General features: G+C 43.2%; 1 protein-coding gene across 2 annotated transcripts in view; it reads right to left on the reverse strand.

Moving 5' to 3' along the window:
- AP3B1 (adaptor related protein complex 3 subunit beta 1) overlaps positions 1 to 19,712 on the reverse strand; it is a 208,584-nt gene that overhangs the window by 14,615 nt on the left and 174,257 nt on the right. For both annotated transcript variants that reach the window (XM_084800657.1, XM_084800656.1), the window contains exons 23-25: positions 18,867 to 19,098; positions 13,267 to 13,351; positions 3,872 to 3,969 (exon numbers count right to left, since the gene is read on the reverse strand). In XM_084800657.1, the coding sequence (XP_084656783.1) occupies positions 3,872 to 3,969; positions 13,267 to 13,351; positions 18,867 to 19,098 (415 nt within the window). The remainder of the gene's footprint in view (positions 1 to 3,871; positions 3,970 to 13,266; positions 13,352 to 18,866; positions 19,099 to 19,712) is intronic.

A 19,712-nucleotide genomic window follows, 5' to 3' on the forward strand; every position in this document is an offset into this window, starting at 1 on the left:
ACACACAGTTTATGCAAACAGGACATTTTGATTTCATGTTTTCAAAAAACAAATACAGTATTTATCTAACCCCCAAGCCTATATATGCACTTTAGTTATTTATTGCAGAGGAAATCTGAACAACTAAGTTTAAATCTGATCAGTAGTAGAGAGACACATCAGACTGCCATGACTGCGCAGGCCCTGCTCCTATCCATCAGATGAAACCCAGAACCGTGTAGGTCCAGCAAGCAGCGCGCCTAGCAGCCACTTTCAAGCCCCAGGAACACTACGTTCTGTCTTAGGCCGTTTAACTTCAACATTAGGCAGAAGCTTTAACAACTGCACAAGCAGCCAAACTGTGCTTTTAAGTGAAGCGCAGAGGCTGACATAAGACTGCCGGGAGATGTGTGTACTCATTTAGGACTTAAACCGTCTCCATTAAGCTCTATTGAAGAGCAAGCGCTGAATAAATGAATGCAACTATGTTTATGTTAAAAGCCTGTTTCCCACAGCATGTAATTAAAGGAAATGCTGCACAAAGCCAGTCCTTTTGTCAAGCTCCTGCAAATGGAAAGATGGATAGCACTCAGAGAAGTGAATGCATTGCTTCATATTTAACCTTAACACTCTTGTCATTAATGGTTTGTCTAACTTGTTCTGTAAAAGACAAGGTACTGCTCCATTGAAGTAAAATTAAAAAAATCAACTAAACCATGCTTTTCAGAACAGAAGATTCATTATCGTCAGCTAATGTATTGGCATAAAGCAAAGTAACATCCTATCGAGTAAGGTACACGTTCAATCTGCCTTTCCACCCCCCTTTATTTTTAACTCATGCTGTTTTATTGTTATAGGCAATTTGTACCACTCAGCATGACAGTGTAAACTGAATCAAGATTAATTTACATGCAAAAGCACACTTAGGAGAGCAGCATGGTAAGCAAATGTATTGTCTCGATTGCTGAGGTGGAAAGGAACCTGGAAAGGGAAAGGTACTCTAATTAAGGGGCATCAAATATGATTGCTTGTGGTAGTTAAGGGCCAGAAAATAGCAAATGTCTGACCATTTAAGGAATTAGCATCTTGCGAGCTAGGAACCCATAAGATGGATGCATAAATCACAATAAAATTAGGCAAGCATTCTAGGTTTCTTAAACCAGAGGTTTTGCTTAATGAAAACATATCAGGTATTCTTGAATTAACAAGAAAAAAAAAAAGTGCCACAGTGATCATTAATGTTTGCCCAAACCTGTATACAAAGTAAGCGTTCAGGGAAACACTCTGAAGTTATCCGAGGGAAGGGCTGTGGCTTCACTGGAACTTAACAACATTTTGTTCAAGGTATCAGACAAGTTTTAATTTAGGCTCATTGGATGTTAAAAGAGGCTAAAATGAAAACCAAGGAATGCAACGAAATCTTCCCTCAAAACCTCTTTCTAGATTTTAGATTTGCAATTTAACGTTACAGGAAGAGAAGGGTGCAAAGCAGGCCGCCTGGAGTGAACCGCTGGCCCGAGGCTCCGAAATGAGTCCTGACTGCAGAAACTAAACTCACTCGTTCAGTGCACTCTACAGTATCGGAAGACTCTCACAGGTAGCTCATCAACTAACTGGAATGCTCCAAACTCACACAATTAAACTGCACATCAGCCCAAAGGTCAACAGTACGACTACTACAGCACTTTCCACACACAGGCAGCGCAGTCTGCCTGAGCTCCTGGCCTCCACTTCTGCCGTTCTGGCCACGAATGTTCAGCCACTGAGAGAAAGTGACAAATCAGGTAACATGCTTGAAAAAAGCTTTAGTTTTAAGGACTATGAACGTACAGTGCCTGCTACAACAACTTCTAGTATTTTTCCATACTTTCAGTCTTCCTGTTTCTTCTTTATAATTTCTCAATCCTAATGAATACACTTAATGTGCTTTTTGAGTCTTAAAATCTATGCCCTGTGAAATGAGATACTAATTATGCTAAGTGTATTTATTAAAGTAGAAACAGCTTTTAAAGCCAGTGTGTAACAAAACAAACACACTTCTTCCATTTACTTGCATCTTACCTTCTAGAACTTTACACTAACAAAGTATAAACAACTGATTTTCATTTTGGTTTAAGGATTTCCCACTGGCAAGGCACCTTAAGGGGTCTTCTGTGACAGCTCAGATCCCTTCCTGAAGCAGTCTCACAAACCCATGTGTGAAGTTATGGATTGAGACCTCTATTACCAAACCCGCTGGAACCTATAACTAAAACGATGGTACTGAAAAAGCCTGTGGTAAATCTGCCAGCATCAAGTCCCGCATCAAAGGATGAATTCAGGAAGACAGAGAGAATGATACAGAGACGCCAAGAGACCTGCGAGGATTTACAAATACTTCATATAAACACATTTTCAAATAGCTTTATTCAGAGTAGCCTTTCTGCTCTATTAAACATAGCAAACAGCTGCCAGATTTATTCAGACAAATAATCAACAACTATAGGAGTAAAATGGCAGAAGAAAAAGGAATTTTGGCAACAAGCCCACAGAGGACGGCGGCTATTCTCCGTGTGCGCCTCTCTTGTGCACTTGCGGTTCTGTATGGCTAGTCAGCGAAAAATCCCTCAGTCACAGCAGAGTATAAAACATTTGATGAAAATCACAAGTATTCTAAACAAAGCGGAGGGACAGCAAGGGCATGCGGTAACCTGCAGTATAGGCTTGAGCTGCACCCCGAAAGCAGGCTGTCCCCTGTAGTGGGCGCCTTCCGCCCTGGCGCGCCACTCACCTTGGTCTGCTGAGCAGATGGAAAGCAGAGAGGCAGGCTTTAGCCAGCAAAGGGCAGAACAGCAAACACGAGAATCAATTCATTTGTCATTGGAAAAATAAAGCCACAGAGATAATTTCTTCTACAGCAAGATTCAACTTTAGACACGTGCAAAGTTGAGTTTAGTTATCCCTTTTAAAACCCACTTAGCAAGGTCTGAGGCAGGGTGGGGGCCGGGGGAGATTCTACACTGACAGTACTGTCTGAGGTTTTGTGGTGGGGTGCTTCCAACAGGACTCTCTGATCCCACAGACAGGGCCGGGGTGAGATAAACTGGACACTAAAATCACCTCGTGCCAGGAAGCATGGCCTCTCCTCAGCCAGGGTGCTCTGCGTGTGCAGTAATTCCTGGAAGAGCGACCTCCAGAGAAAAGGATCTTCAATGATACCCCCAGACACTGCTGATGAACACCGTCCTTAAACATATAAAATCAGCATTTCCCCCGTATCCACACAAAAAAAGGGCCCCCAGTTTTATTAGAAAATGTGCTTGACTCTGGGCAAGAACAGTATTAACAGCTGTATTCTGCTGCACATATTTCTTTTGGTATGTTATTTAAAAATCTTTCAGATGTGATTTAGTCCAAGTATTTCTTTAATAGAATTCAGTCAAAAGAAAATAGAGGTGATTTCAATAGTACAATTAGGGCTTTATTCTGAAGGGTAAAGTGTGTTACGTGTACCACGGAAAAACACATTAGACGGAGACAGAAACCAGCTCTCTAACAAAGCACAGACAAATGCAGACCTAAGGCTTACAGTGGTAGAACATCAGTGAGTCTCCAGTTCCTGGGACTGAACACACATGAGCACAGTGCACGGCTAAAAACAACTCTCAGAAGTGAACAACTGGTTAAGGGGCAGTCCATTATTTTAAAGACATATTAACTGATTTCCAAGGCTGCCAGGAACATACATAGACATGTACTTTTAAAGTATGAGTGCACGCATTAGAAAATAATGGGAAGAGTGCACGCTGGCCTGTTGATGTCTGGGAAGGCGTGGAAATCCTAGGGCCTGGTTGCAAGCACAGGTGTATACTGTTTAGTACAGAACTTTCTAGCAAACTGAGTCACCTCTCACCTTGCTCCTTCTTAAAGTCTTTCTCGGACATGGCCACAGGTAAAAGCAGTTCCCCAACAGGTGGCTGGATGCTGACGTTGAAGCAATCATCCTTGGTGCTAAAGAAAAAAAAAAGATCCAAAGATGACCAAATGCTTTAAATACACACACACACACACACACACACACACACACACACACACACACACACTTTTAAACACTGCACAGTACAACAGAAACAGTTAAACGTGTGGTCCTCCTGCTTCTGCCTGCAGGACGCTGGCGTTGCAGCTCACTGTACTTAGTGAAGACAGCCCAAGGCTTCCTGTAGGCGAGGAAGGCACTCTGTCAAATGAGCTACAGCGCTAGCCCCTCAGCACTGTCATCGTCATTGTCTCACTCTTCTAAACAGGGGCTTTTGTAATCCAGACTGGCTTCTACCTCTCAAGCACAGGAATTATGGGAATGTGCCACCCAATCTAGCTTTTGTTACTTATTCTTTATCTGCAACAAAATAAAAACTGCAAATTTTCTCTTTTCTTTATTTATCTACTGTGCTTAAGCTGTGTGGTGAGTGCCTGTGCGCATGCATGCCTAAATGTGGCGGTCACAGGACAACTATGTGGACTTAGTTCTCTCTTTCACCTTTATGTGTCTTGTGGGGAGCTAACTCAGGTCACAGCAGCACACTTCCCTTTTTAACTGAAAATGTTATCTTCTAATTGTGTCATTCTTTGACATGAAAGTTGTTTCAACTGACAGGAGCTGGCAAGTGTGAGAACTGTGACAGCCCTGTCTCTGGTGCTGAATGGAGAACAACAGAGTGCAATTGCGTCCTTACACTGCAGGCTACTCCTATCAATAAAGACGCTGAGGTCGGCTGATGAGCGCCCCCTGAGGGGGTGCACTTGGCTGCAGACAAGCAGGGACTCTAGCTAAGAGCTGCTGGAGACACAGGTGTTTAGCTTTCTAGAATACAAGCCTTAGAACACCCGAGGACCCAGACTTCTCTAGCTTTCCACGCCACCATCCACAGGAAGCTGGCTGTCTTATGACTATCAGATGGCTGCTGAATCACCAGGTACCACTTTTACATTCCAGCTGAAGAAGGAACAAGATGATGAAGCGGTGAATAAATGAGCCAATCAGATCTGTCCCTTTTTCTGAGGTAGGAAAACAAAAGTTTCCCTGAGCTGTCTACAGGGGACTATTCCTTTCAGGTCCCACTGGGTCCCAACGGGCAAGGCCAAGGTGCCTTGGGAGGCGGGTGCTACAGATACACTGTATCACTACCTCAGCGTAGGGAGATGTAGGGACTAACCGAAGGAGCATGAAGCCTACTACATCTTAAGTTGCTACTGATTTTCTTCTTCCTAGTACTAGGGCCAAACCTGATGCATGCTAGACAGTGTTCTACCACAAATTTACCCTCCTATCCCACTGCAGACACTCTTCATGTGAGCTACCTCAGTTTCCACACTTAGGTTACTGAAGGCACACCAGCAATGCCCTGTTTATATATGCAACCAGAAGCGTTTCCTGAACAAAGCTGTGATCTTATGTACTATGAGAATTTAAGGGGAGACTTATCACAGGTCCACTGGGACAGAGGGAAACTTCCTGTGTAGTGGAGTGACCAGGGCACTGGAGAAATGGGGAAGGTGTGGCCCAGGCCTGTTTGCTTTACTGCTGCAAAGGGAAGAGAGCCTTGTGCCTAGGCCTGTGTACTAAGAATGGTGAGCAGCCAGGGGAGCCCACGGACGAGGCTCAAGGCACAGAGCCGGCCTTACACAGCATGCTCACTCACCCTAGCTTTCTACGGACAGCTCCAGCTCAAGGCTGCGGCCTGGAGTCTTAGGCAGCTCCTGCCTCTTCTCTGACGCATAATGGTAAGCGCGGTCAATGAGGGATCCGCATACTTTATTCACAGAACCAACACCAAGCACTTCCAGTGTCTAATTTCTAAAGATTCTTTTTTATTTATGCGCGTGCGTTTGTGGATCCATATGGGCATTCAAGAGGCCAGAAGAGACACCAGATCCCTTGAAGCCAGACAATGCAAGTGCTAGGAACGGACCTTGGGTACTCTGGAAGAGAAGCAAGTGCTCTTACCCTGTGTACCATCTCTCTAGTCCAGTGTTAGTGTTTCTTAAAGCAATGACAAATCACTGGAGACCTTGAGCACAGATCCCATCTATAACTCAGAAACTGGCACAGGTGGGGAGATCACATAAGTCTGGTAGAGGGGACATTATGTTCTTAGCGTTTGCCGTGTATCTTACTCACTAAATCCCAACAGCAACTGAGAGGCAATTTCTGTTATATAAAATCTACGGGTAGGACCACCAGAGAGGCTGCAGGTGTGGCTCAGTGGCAGAATGCTTGCTGGGATGAATAAGGCCCTGGGTGTGAGTGTCAGCAACACTCAAAACCAAAAACCAGAAGAGAATTTAATCAACACACCCAGGGCCACACAGCTGTAAGGAGCAGTGCTGGGTTCTGGACCTGATGTCCCTGCCCCCCAAAGTCTGCTACTCTTCTGGGCCACACTCCTTCTCTGGACCAGGGAGCATTCAGAATGGGGAGGATGAGACGTTTTACAGACAGTCTAGAACTAGAAGAGACAGCGTCGGTGCGGGACGGACAGGGTCTTTGAACTTTACAATGACAACCACCGGGTGAATGACGGGACATTAAAGAGGAATCTGGGTTCTACACAAAACAACTTGGCTTTAATTATCTTATGTTCTGGGATGTCCAGCAGATAATTAGAAATGTAAATTAGGAGGGGCAAGAAAAGAAGGTGACATGGAGAGAGAGGACACGCTGAAAAGGGCATGGTGCCAGGCTGTGGACAACAGGGGAAGGGACTGGTGGGGACAGACGAGATGAGTGGCTGTGAAGGAAAGCCCGCGCCAGGTCTGCAGGGAGGCCAAAACCGAGGACTGAAGAAGCAGCAGTGATGCTTACCTCAGCATTGTTGACCAGATGGGAGAGGAACCCAGGGCAGTGAGGGCAAGGGACAGGAGAGTGACTGCGAGAAGCACGGAGCTTCCCGAACAGGAGATGAGCTACACTCAGAGAAGACAAAGGAGCCGTGAAAGCCAGCAACTGGGGGGTGGGGGTGGCTGCTGGTGCAAGCACTAGATGAGGAGTTAGCCTGGCAACACAGAGAAGAACCAGGCTCGGAGGAGGACAGGCAGCCCAACACAAGGATGGCTAACTCATCACGGGAGACGTATAGCAGTCCATAAAGGAGTAGGTGGGTATGTGTGCACACTACACTGTGTGAACTGTGTACGTGATTTATAAACCAATTTAGTATGAGGCATAAAATTAACCCTTCAAGTTGCTGGCTACATCCGTGTTCTACAAAGCAGAAGGCACAAGGCAATCTAGTGAGGAAGATTCCTACTAATTAGGTACTAATTACTTTTCTGTGCCTTTATTTTTTGTGTGTTGTATTTTCTTTATTTTTGTATGTATACAATATCAGCATGCTGAAACATATGCTTACACACACACACACACACACACACCAATACATACTGGGAATGCACAGCCAAATACTTTTACTAAGAGAGGCACATACATAACTTCAGGAGGTCAGATGGATAGTGCTATATTAACTCTTTCTAAAGTAAGAGAAGTGTTCTCCCAGGACTCCTGAATATAGTGACTGTCGTAATGGGGTGTTAGAGGTGAATGTAACAGCACTGGAGCCCTGCAGCAGCGGACACTGCTACTCGCTCACCCAGTACCTGTTTGCTCTCTCCTCTTGGCTGACAATGTGCCCCAGGGAACATTTTTTTGCCTCTCCTGCAGCAAAGAGTAAGTGGCCTAGTTATGAGCAACAAAGCACTGACAGACTCCACCGACAGCTGCCAGGAAAGCTGTGCTTTGCTTTTCGGACAGACATGGCTCCTTCTTCCCTGACATCTTCCCCTCCCTTCCTCCCTGCTTCTTTCTTTGTTGGGGTGGGGGTGGGGGGTGGAGGGGCAAGTGCACAGACAGGAGCCCGAGAGCAGCCTTCATGGGCCATGAAAATGCCAAGTCCATCATAACTGAACTGACGTGACACACAAAGGCAGAGGACCTTAGACCCCACAGACACAGGGTGCTGGTCACCAGCCCGGCACTGCTGAGTTCGTAGAGCAACAGTAAATACCGGTTCCCTCAAGCCACAGCTGGGTTTCTGCTCCCCACGTCAGAACAAAAGCCTCAGACACACTAAGTCAGTCTTCTAATTCCGGTTTGGTTAACAACAGGGAGAAGAGAAAAACTTCCTTTGTATTTGGACAAACTTTTTCTTTTCATTTCTACACATCTCCAGGGTGTCCTTCATTTCTTCTTTCCTATCGTTTTGCCTTCTTTTCTGTTTGTTTCATTCTCTTTACAGCTATGCTTTTCTTTTTTTAAAAAAGTAATTTATGAAATGTAAGTGTGTGTACGACATGCTTGTGTCTGTGTGTGTGCAGTGGGTGTACAGCGGGGGGCGGGGAGGGACAGAACGGGGAAGACGAGGATGGACATGTGCCATAGCAAATGTGCGGAGCTCAGAAGATAACTTTATGGAGAGGATTTTCTCCTTCCACTTTCTGTGGGTCCCAGGGGTCAAACTGAGGCTGTCAGGCTTGCACAGCATCTGCTGGCTCCAGCTCTCCTCCTTTCCTCTCTTCTTCACATCTCCTTTGTTTAACATGGAGAAGTCACTATGCCCATTTCTACTCATACACATCTCAACACAGATAAGGACGGGTGAGATGTAAATTTAGTGGGTTACCAGGCCAATAAAGTAGCGTTATCACGACAGCTCTACACAACTGAGCTACACAGAAGTGGATAGTATGACAGTTTAATGTAAGGCAAGATTTTTCTTGCACGTAAGTCAGTAGCCCCTCAACTGTGCTCCTGTAAGTCAGTAGCCCCTCAACTGTGCTCCTGTAAGTCAGTAGCCCCTCAGCTGGGCTCCTGTAAGTCAGTAGCCCCTCAGCTGGGCTCCTGTAAGTCAGTAGCCCCTCAGCTGGGCTCCTGTAAGTCAGTAGCCCCTCAACTGTGCTCCTGTAAGTCAGTAGCCCCTCAGCTGGGCTCCTGTAAGTCAGCAGCCTCTCAGCTGTGCTCCTGTAAGTCAGTAGCCCCTCAACTGTGCTCCTGTAAGTCAGCAGCCCCTCAGCTGTGCTCCTGTAAGTCAGCAGCCCCTCAGCTGTGCTCCTGTAAGTCAGCAGCCCCTCAGCTGTGCTCCTGTAAGTCAGCAGCCCCTCAGCTGTGCTCCTGTAAGTCAGTAGCCCCTCAGCTGTGCTCCTGTAAGTCAGCAGCCCCTCAGCTGTGCTCCTGTAAGTGAGCCCAGCAAACACACTGGCTCACCAACTAGACAATGGAAATGGTTTCACTAGACAACCACTGTTTCCATGTTAGTACCCTAGACAGATGTACAGGTGTTTCTCTTGCCTCCTCAGGAAGAGGCACACACAGGTATGTACGCCCCTGCTCCTAAGCTATGTTTTTTGGTTTTCTATTTAGCACACTTATCTCCACTTCAAGTTAAAAGGACCCAAGTTTCAATGACTTGTTTTCTTCCTAGTTTGGAGATATCAAGGATCTTAGTGATATTTTGATTAATTTTACATCATACTTAACTTTGTTTGCCATCAATCAATTCAAGCATGAAACATGACAAGGCCTAGGTATTCCTTCTCACACTGGCCCATAGTTTCCAAAGCTTATTTAATTATCTCTCTTCTCTCCTAGATCTCCTTTATTTCGTAGGCTCCAGCCCCTTTGTTTCTGTCTTCACTCCAGTTACTTCCTTGGCCCTGTCTTCCAGAGTGTTTGGTATTCAGTTGTGTCCACTCTACTACTAACCGTTCCCTTCACAAGCCCGTGGGTCTTTGTGCCCATCTTTAGCCTTCTCTTGTAAGCTGCAGTTTTTAGTTTTCCTTCCAAAGCTTGGTCATCCCCCATGACGCAGTGACAGACACACCAAGTTCTATTACACATTAGTTATGGTATCTTTTTTTCCCCTATGTCTCAGTTTACTGATCTGTAAAATGGGGGCCAGTAAATAAGTTAAGGACTAATGTGGAAAATAAACAAATGGACACTTGGAATTAAAAGTGTTTGCAGCAGTAATGAGCACATTCTAAGTACTTAACAAATGCCAGCAACTACTATCATGGTAGAAACTGGACTCCTATTGCCTGGGGTATGGACTGGTTCCATGGGTGAACCGAGGAGGCAGGAAGGCTGCTTTCCCTGAGATAGGGAGGATCTGAGACTATGCTAGGACAGAGCTGCACTCCCTGGTCACTTCTGCTTCCTTGAGCACAGCGTAGCCCCTGCTGTGCTGCGGTGGCCCTCCATGCAGGAAGTCCTTCCAGGTAGCCTGCTACTCTGCAAAGGTGTCCGTAGGCCTCAGCTTGTCTGCTTTGAGGTGAAGCTGGGAGGCAAAGGCTGGGTTGGTAGCTCTTTCATTCCTGAGTGGCCTCCTCACCCCTCCTGCCTTTCCTTTTCACGTACCCACTCAGATTTGTTTCCACAGTTACAGGTATCTCTCTCAGGAGTGTCTTGTCCCGTGGTTTTCTTTCATTTTCTCATTAAGTATTCATCTGCTCCTGTTTGTTTTCTAATGTCCAAAAGTTCTTTGCAATTTCTGGTTGCTCAGCTAATGGCATTCTCTCTGTCTCTGCCTTTTTCTGTACTCTCTATTTATTTATTAATGTTTTTCAAAATAGGGTTTCTCTGTGTAGCCCTGGCTGTTCTGGAACTCACTCTGTAGACCAGGCTGGACTTGAACTCTGAGATAACGCCTGCCTCTGTCTCCTGAGTGCTGAGATTAAAGGCGTGTGCAACCACATCCCAGCTCTGCGCTCACCTTTTAAAGAACAGATATTTCTTTTTAGTGGGTTTTGAACAAAAACAGTGGATGCAAGTACTGTCCTGTAGCTAACTTAAGGCACAATGTTATTGTATTTGATACAGTTCTACCAACTCACCACCAGGATGGGGATTTGTTATGCAGTAACGAGCTAGTAAAGAGCTAGATCTATGGGTATTACATGTTTTTAATTGAATATTTTAATCAAGAAATTAATTGGGTAATTATTTAAAATGCAAATTAAAAGAGAAATGTTATAAAATACTTAAGACTAGCTGGGCTCGGTGGCACATGCCTGTGATCCCAGCCCTCAGGGAGGCAGAGGCAGGTGGATCTCTGTGAGATGCAGGCCAGCCTTGTCTACAAAGAGAGTCCAGGACAGCCAAGGCTACACAGAGAGAAATCCTGTCTCGATGCTCCCTCCCTCAAAAGGGAAAAATACATAAGACTATACAACTACGTATTTTCACTTTCTCACTCCATCCATCCATCATCTTATCATAATGACAGAATTAATCTAGAATAAAGGAACATCACTTTACTCTTGTTCTCATTCTTCTCATAACTGATGTAAACGCTTCAGCACTCCCAAAGGCTTGTTATCAAATATACTGTTATTGCCCATAATTTTACATATAATGTATTTCAGGCAAAATTTTAAAAAAGCAATACCAGCCATTCTTACTCTTCTCCTTTTACTGAACTAAGAAGACTATTACAGCACACCACTAAGCAAAAGGTGCCCCTTACTATGCAAAAGGCACAGTCAGTGACTGGCACCTCGGGCCCATTGATCTCCCCATTAGCCCCATCTCCCTACCCCCACCAGCATACTATGAAGCTATTGACTGAAGCTCCGCCGATCGGTTTCCATTTTCTGATTTTGGGCAGGCCAATTAAGAAAGTGAGTAATTGTGATTGCGCTGCTTCAGGATCAATTACACCTGATGCAAGGCAAAGTGCTCTTTTTGGAGCACACAAAAAAATTTTTTTTGATTTAGCATGTTTTTGTGCGAGATGAAATGTAAAATAACTTAGTACTTTGTGCATTTGCAACAGAAAATGTATTAGTGCAAGTGTTTATAACAGAAAGCTAATTGCTATGCGAGATACATTTGCCGTTTTTTAAAAATTAACTTAAGAGACATTGAAAGCAAACTGTTCATAAGTACTACCCAATATAGGATAAAAAAAAAAAATCAAACTAACTGCAGAAGACAAAATGCAAATGTGGCCCAATAAACTATTTTAAAAAGTCTTTGTAATTAAGAAAAAAAATGGAAAAATAAGAACACACTTGATTGAAAATTGGTAAGATAAAGGAATATTTTAGGTTTTAACTTTGGTCTAATTTAGTACAAGCTTTGTCATTGGGCTCACATTGTTGAAATCATTAAAATGAATATACCTCTGGCGTTGGAAGCAAATCTATTCAGAGTGGTGTTACTCATAGCCTGTGTTCAGTAATATTGATCTGTGTTGTTTGTCTAATAGAAAAATAATAAACAATTACTAGGCAATGTGGGGAAAAGTAATCAGTTTTTATATATCACTAATAAAGCAGACCTCCCAAAACATAAAGGTGATGATCTGCATAAAATCAATGTGCATGCCGCATCGTTCATATCTATCACTGTGCCTCCTCGCAATAAAAGAAGTAACACTGGGCCTGAGCTTCTGGGAAAATGACAAAGAAAGGTTTAGTACATTTAACCTAAACATTTACTTTGAAGTGTTTTGGTCCTGACTTGCAAATTTTAAATCTTAGCAAATTCTATCCTAAGTTGGCTAAAATTCAGACACATGAAATACTTCAATTTAAAGAAAAACAAGTAACTACCACTCAAAAGTCATACCCTATATAAAAAACAAAAACAAACAAACAAACAACAACCATAAGAAGAAGGACCTCGAGGCTGGCTCCAGACCTCACTAGCTTTGCTCTGGTTCCCTATGGCCTCTGGAGCTCATTAGAATATACACACCACATAAAGCAATAAAGTAAAAAACTAAAACTTAAAAAAAAAAAAGACTCAGTAACATTTGTTATAGCATTTTAATCAACTTTATAAATGTCCTCAAGCAGTTTGTAAAATTAACATAAAAAAGAGGAAAATGTTTTAGAAAGGGGTCAGAATCAGTAATTTTCTACTCAGGAAACTCACTGTATCTCAAAATGACACCCTTACCCCCCAGAAGGCGCCTTCTCTGGGCTGGTCAGCATAGTATTAAATTGTTCTTTTCTTCTGAATTTCTAAAACTGTCATATTAAAATAAGAAACAAAAAACTAGTAATAGTCTCCTTCTCTAACCAACAAACCATGGATTTCACCGCTGTGACGGCAGGCAGGTGTCTAAGAAATACACAGAATGCCCATACAGTACACTGGGTGTAAGCAACTATTCCATGGCAGTTACACACTGTCAAATAAAACCACATTCGTTCAAATGTTCTGTCTTACAGGAAAAGCTATGGAAAGCCCAGATTTATATTTTCTGCCCCTTACAGGCAATATAAAAACAGAGCAACAATTGAACTTACCACAGTTGGAAACTGGCAGTCTGTGTAGAGTCACAGAAGTCAATACCCATCGAGACAGTAACAGATGCCTCAGGCTCCAGAGAGTCTAGAAAGAGGGTAATTTAGACTTTAAGAGATGGAGGGCATGAGAAAGAGGTAAGGAAAACATTGAACACTGATGCCGTTCACACCAAAAGACAAACCTAATTATGGCTCACTAGAGAACTTAAACTAAGAATATTAAAGGAAATTATAAACTCATGAAGTTTTCTCTTCAAAGTTAACTCAGAACAGTCTCCAATGAACACAGTACATCTATCTGAGAAACTTTTTTTCATTTTAAAATTCATAGTTTAAGTTACTGTATCAGTGATGGCTTTCACAGAATTTCCATGTATCATGTCATTCTACTGGTCCATCCATTTGCCTTCCCCTGCAAACTGCCCCTATTTTGCTGGTCCTCTCCCCTGCTCTCACGCCTGGTGTCTTCCACTACCCACTAACGTCCCTCGCCTTGCCCGGCTGTGGGGTCTGGATGAGAATGGCCCCCAGAGGTGCAGATATTTGAATGCCGGGCCCCTTGTTGGCAGAACTCTTCGGGAAGGGTTAGGACATGTGGCCTTCTGGGAAGAGGTGTCACTGGGGTTGGGCTTTTAGGTTTCAAAAGCCCACACCATTCCCAGTTGGCTAGCGCCTCCCTCCCTCTGCCTCCAAATTGGGGATAAGCTCTTAGCACCATTGCCTGCCTATCTGCTACCATGCTCCCTACCTATCCTCTGGAACTGTGAGCCCCAAATTAAATGGTTTGCTTTATAAGTTGCTTTGGCTGTGGTATCTTAACACAGTGATAGAATCTCTCTTTTAAAAAAAATAGACTTATTTATTTACTTTATGTGTAAGAGTGCTCTATCTGCATGTACACCTGCATGTCAGAAGAGGGCATCAGACCATATTATAGATGGTTGTGAGCCACCATGTGGTTGCTGGGAATTAAACTCAAGATCTCTGGAAGAGCAGGCAGTGCTCTTAACCTCTGAGCCATCTCTCCAGCCAACCCCCCGCCCCAGCCCCAAGACATCTCTTAAGAGATCTCTTCTTCCATCCATGGTCTCTTTTCTGCCATGATCTACAAACTAACTGCGCCCCTCCCCCAAATTTCTCTCTCCCTCCTTCCCTCTCCACATGAGCACAAACAGGAGGTATGAATCTGACTTGTCCTATTTAAAGTAATGATCTTTAGTTTCATCTGGTTTCCTATAGGTGTCATGCATGTCTCTTTATAGCTGAGAAAACTCCACTCTGTGCATGTACTGCATACTCTTTATCCATTTATCTGTTTATGGTCATTTTATAGTCATCTCGGCTGGGCTCATTTCTTGGCTCCTGTGAATAGTGCAGCAATAAACATGTATACGCAAGTACCCCTGCATTTGGTGACCACAGCAGCTCTGCGGTTAGTGTGTTTGAGGAGGCCCCACATGGACTTTCCCAGCAGTGCACCAGAGTAAGCTTCCATCCACACCAGGAGTGCAGTGCTCCCTCTAAACCTTCCCATATTAGCTGCCCCTTGTCTTCCTGATGAAGTCATGCAGGGGTCAGGGGTGGTGGGTGAGGGCGGGGTGAGGGTTGAGGGTGAGACAGAATGTCAAAGCAGTTTTAAGAAGCATTTAACTTGCATAGATAAGGGGTTTGAATACTTTTTCAAGTGCTTATTGGCCATTCTTATTTCTTCTTTTGAGTCCAGAGACACACATTTCCTGGACTGTCTCCTGTCTCCATAGGCAGTGCGCACTTTTGGTTTTTGTTTTGTTTTTTTTTCTTAAAACAGAGTCTAGGTAGGTGGCCTTGGCTGGTCTTGGAACTCTTTATGTAGCTCAAACTGGACTAGAATTTATGGTAATCATTGAGCTTTTGAAATGTTTAAAAGATTATATACTCAAACTGTTGAATACTTAAAATACAAAAAATAAATTTTAAACAGTGGTCCAAAATTTCAACTGAAGAAAAGACCCAACTTAAAGCGCAAGCTAAGGTAAAGTTGTATGATGGCATTCAGATGTACCGACATTAATCAACAACACTGGCATTACTAGAACCAAAATAAGGGTAACTGCATTATTCATAGACTTACAAGGGTGAAATTAATAGTAGGCTCAGTTATCCTAACAATAAAGTGGTATTTGTATCTATTTGAAAATTCTGAAGCCTCAACTATCAACTAACCATGTATGGGAAAGAAGTATTTGAAGATATCCTACTGTTGTCTTTGGAGGATAGGGTGGAAAAATAAGACAAGGCAATCATTACAAATTTTCTTCCCACGTAAGATATCGTAGGCTAGCAGGGCACCCTACGTACGTACATATATAAAGCATACATTTAAATAGAAAACATGTACTTTTGATTTCACTGTGCTCAAAGTTTTCAAAATAGCTACAACATTATACAAACCATTTATATCTAACTTTATCTGTTTATGCACATCATGCCAATGTATTTTAGCAAGCACACTTCTATTTTAGTAGAGTGGAACATCTCCTATGGTTTGCTGGTAAGTATGGTTGGCCCTTTAATGCTCACCACTGCTTTGATGGTAGAGACAGGACAAAGAATAATGCAGTAAGTTTCTATATAAAAATTATGTTATTTCTCAGAGGCTCAATGCAACTAGGCATTATAAAATGGCCTGTGTTTAAGACTCAATTTAAAGTGTTATTGGCTTCTATGTTGGTTTTCTGATTCTATTTTTGAATTTCATTTGCTTATATAACTTACATTATACTATCTAACTATTCAACCACTGCAAGACTAGCTGCTTAAATCGTTGGCAATCAGGGTTTCTTTATAGCTACACTTATATAATATCTCTCTCTCTCTCTCTCTCTCTCTCTCTCTCTCTCTCTCTCTCTCTCTCACACACACACACACACACACACACACACACACACACACACACACACACACACACACTGCCATGAGCTCCCAGCTGTCTGTCTCACTGCTTAGGGCTCTATTTTTCTCCTTCCCATGCAGAAGATGAAGCCTGGGTGAGAGAGCACTCTACTCCTGAGCCATCGGCCAGCTACCCTTTAGTGCATCCCCAAACCCCTGTGTGCACTACACACATACGGTATCATACACCACAGGGGATAGCTAATTCTGCCATTTCTCAAACATGACTGCCTTCACAATTCAGGCCTCCCACATCATACGTGCTTCTGTGTTTCATCTGAGGAAGTGACAGCTCTCAAAATTCTGTCTTGAGTGTTATGATAATGAGCTTCAAGCTTAGTGTCATGCTAATTCTGGAGGACAGTGCATGGTCAATGACATGTTTTACTATATGAATGCTTCAAGAGCAAAATGATCAGCATAAAATTATTCATATAATGGAGTTTTATAGTATTTGGAGCTATCCAATAAGGTGACTGACTATACTTGGACACTGTTTCTGGACTTGCTGTTGTGCACTGGATATGGCTAATGCTAGTCCTTACCCTCTGCCCCCCAAAATCCTTTGTGTTCTTAATTTCTTTGGAAAACTAGGCAAATAAGTCCTAATATTCTTAGGAAAAAAAAAATACAGCTCCCTGCTAACAGAAGGGCAAATTCCAAAGATTTAGGCAAAAGAAAACAGACTGGTGAGTACTAGGAATATTTCTGGGCCCTTTGCAGATGGCCAAGCATTTAATGAATGAAAGATCCTGACTCCTTTTTTCCCCACAAAAACATAAACAGAATATTTGGTTTTGTTGTACTCTTCGGATGATTTCAGAAGGCTAATTTAGCTATATCACACACTGTAACTGGTTGTAAGCTATTATTGGTGGTTGGGTCTGGGCCATGTTACACACATGAAAAAGAATTCCTTATCTTAAAAGCATTTGATCAATGTCCCAAAAATGAATGAGATATCGTAGCCATAAAATTTTCCTCAGAACAAAAAGCCTATAAGCAGTACTGAGGCAACGGTATTCATATTTTAATGCCGCATTAACGTCATACCATGAAATTTATTGTATTTATTTCTTCTATTCTACATAGGCCAATAAAAGGTCAACTCATCAACTCATTATGCCAGCCTAAGGAAGCATTAATACTGTTCTACTGTTTTAACCTTTGGATAACATTTCCAACCCAGACAACCCATACATCAGGTACTCGACACTGCTTAACTAAACTAATTTTTAAACTAGGTAAAAAGGGCTAGACTGCAAGTAGTAAAAAGAAAAAAAAATCCGCAAATTGGTATATTCTGTAATTCTCTGGCAATGTATCAAATCTGCAAAATAATCCAGTAAGAATTAGAATAGTGCACACTATTAAATTCTCTTAATTATCAAAGAATAACACATTTGGCATTCACTGTGGTCCGAATAAATTTTAACCCCACTTTAACTCTGGTTGCTTAAAGAAGTCTACTAGGCTTTGAGTTAGAAACCGCCATTTCCCTTGTGAAAATGTTACGCATACAAAGCATGGCACGGTTTGTATAACCTCAAGGGAGGTTCCACGGTGCCGGGCTCAGGTGGAGAAAACCAGAGCAGTGGTGTGCAGCAACGCAAGGAGGGGAAACTTCCAGACTTTGTCCTGGGCCAAGAGCTTTACTCCCTGGAGCAGAGGAAAACTATACACACACCGCAGACCACAAACCTGCATTACCTTTAACGGAGACTTTGCCTGAAGCTCCTTCCAACTACACTTTAGAACTGTCTCCACTCATAAACACTAAGTATTTTGAGAAAATACTTAAAAAATGGCAAGCAATACAATAGAAGGCCCTGCAATCTGGCGGGCATGTGTGAAGTCCACGCTGTGTGGGAGGCAGCCAGAGGCCAGCGGCAGCTCCCTCCTGCATGTAGAGACAGGGGCCACTGCTCTGCATGCTTTATGGGAAGAAAGGTGAGGCTTCCCTTTTCTGTTTTTTGAGTTCATACTCATTTTGATTCTAAATGGTGGTAGCAGAGTAAAGATGTTTAAAACATAGATAAAACATAGGTAAATGCAAGCACACACCGCATGGTGCTCTATATCCTGTGCACGAACAGGAAGAAAGCACAACAGTGCTCATCCTGGTTCCGTTACTTCTCAATTTGTGGGTTGTAAAAGGAATCAGCAAAGGGTCTTGAGCTATGAGAGGCACTATATTCAAAACGCAGGCTGATTTTCCTGCTTTTAGTACCCAATAACTGATCTGAAATGAGGTGGAGAAGAAAGTGAGCAGGCGAGGTGAGGGAAGGTGATGCAGATAGGGGGACAGGCAGCCATCCCCAGCCTCAGACCCGCCCTCTCATGGCTACGGGGGTTATGACTGCCGAGAGCTGGGTCACTAAGGGCAAAGAAACACGTTTCTCTTAGGTGATAAATTCAGTCAAAAAAACAAAACCCAAAAAACCAGACAAAACAAAACAAAAGAAAAGATTGGGCATACAGCTTAGGAGTACAACACCTGTGTCGGATCCTGAGGCAGGGGAAGACCAAGTCGCGCGCGCGCACACACACACACACACACACACACACACGGCACTCTCACAGTTAGTATTTTATCCTTTTCCTGAAATGATCTGCTTTAGAAATGAAAGCATTTAGCTACCAAGTTTCAAATAAGAGCTGGCATTTACCTACTGGATGAAAAACATGCATTTGCATGCCTACAGGAAGCCTTTTCTCCGCTATGTGGATGTTTTCTATCTTTCGATCAGAGGAGTTACTCAGAGTGATCTGGACAGACACCATTTTGTCACCGAAGATGCAAGGCTGTCTTGGGAAGCAGTACTGGGCAGCCAGTCCTTTCCCGCTCATTCGGTGAAGCAGCTCGTGTGTTTTTGTTGGCACAAAGACAGGTGTGCTGACCTATGCATGTGGGAAGAAGAAATGCGGACAGTTATTACTTCTGGAAAACCAGAGAATATTTATGACATGTGTTTGCCCTAAGTTATCATATAAAACACAGTAACCAACACTAGACAATACATAGACATAAGTGAGAGATGTAAAAATCACAAAATAAATGCCTTCAAAGCAATATTAAAACTTTATTTCGCCAGGAGGTAGTGGTACAAGCCTTTAATTCCAGCACTGGGGAGGCAGAGGTAAGCGATCTCTGACTTCGAGGCCAGCCTGGTCTACAGAGGGAGTTCCAGGACAGCCAGTACTACAGAAAGACCCTGTCTCAGAAAAACCCAATCCAACAACAACAGCAACAACTTATTTTACTCTGCAGGTATATTCTAATAAAATATATTAATAACAGAAAACAAAACCACCATCAGTCATATATTCTTGGGAGCGGGGAGACAGGGCCTCACTGGGTAACACAGGTTAGCCTGGATCTTGGGATCCTCTGGTCTTAGCGGTGGTGAGAGCTGGGATGACACTGGTAGGCCTTATGCCCTGCATATATAAATATTTTCCTTTAAAAACAGTAATTGAGCTTGGTTTTTACTTTTTAACCTAAACATGCTACA

Source organism: Acomys minous (genome assembly GCF_964271855.1).
Source record: "Acomys minous genome assembly, chromosome: 11".
NCBI lineage: Eukaryota > Metazoa > Chordata > Mammalia > Rodentia > Muridae > Acomys > Acomys minous.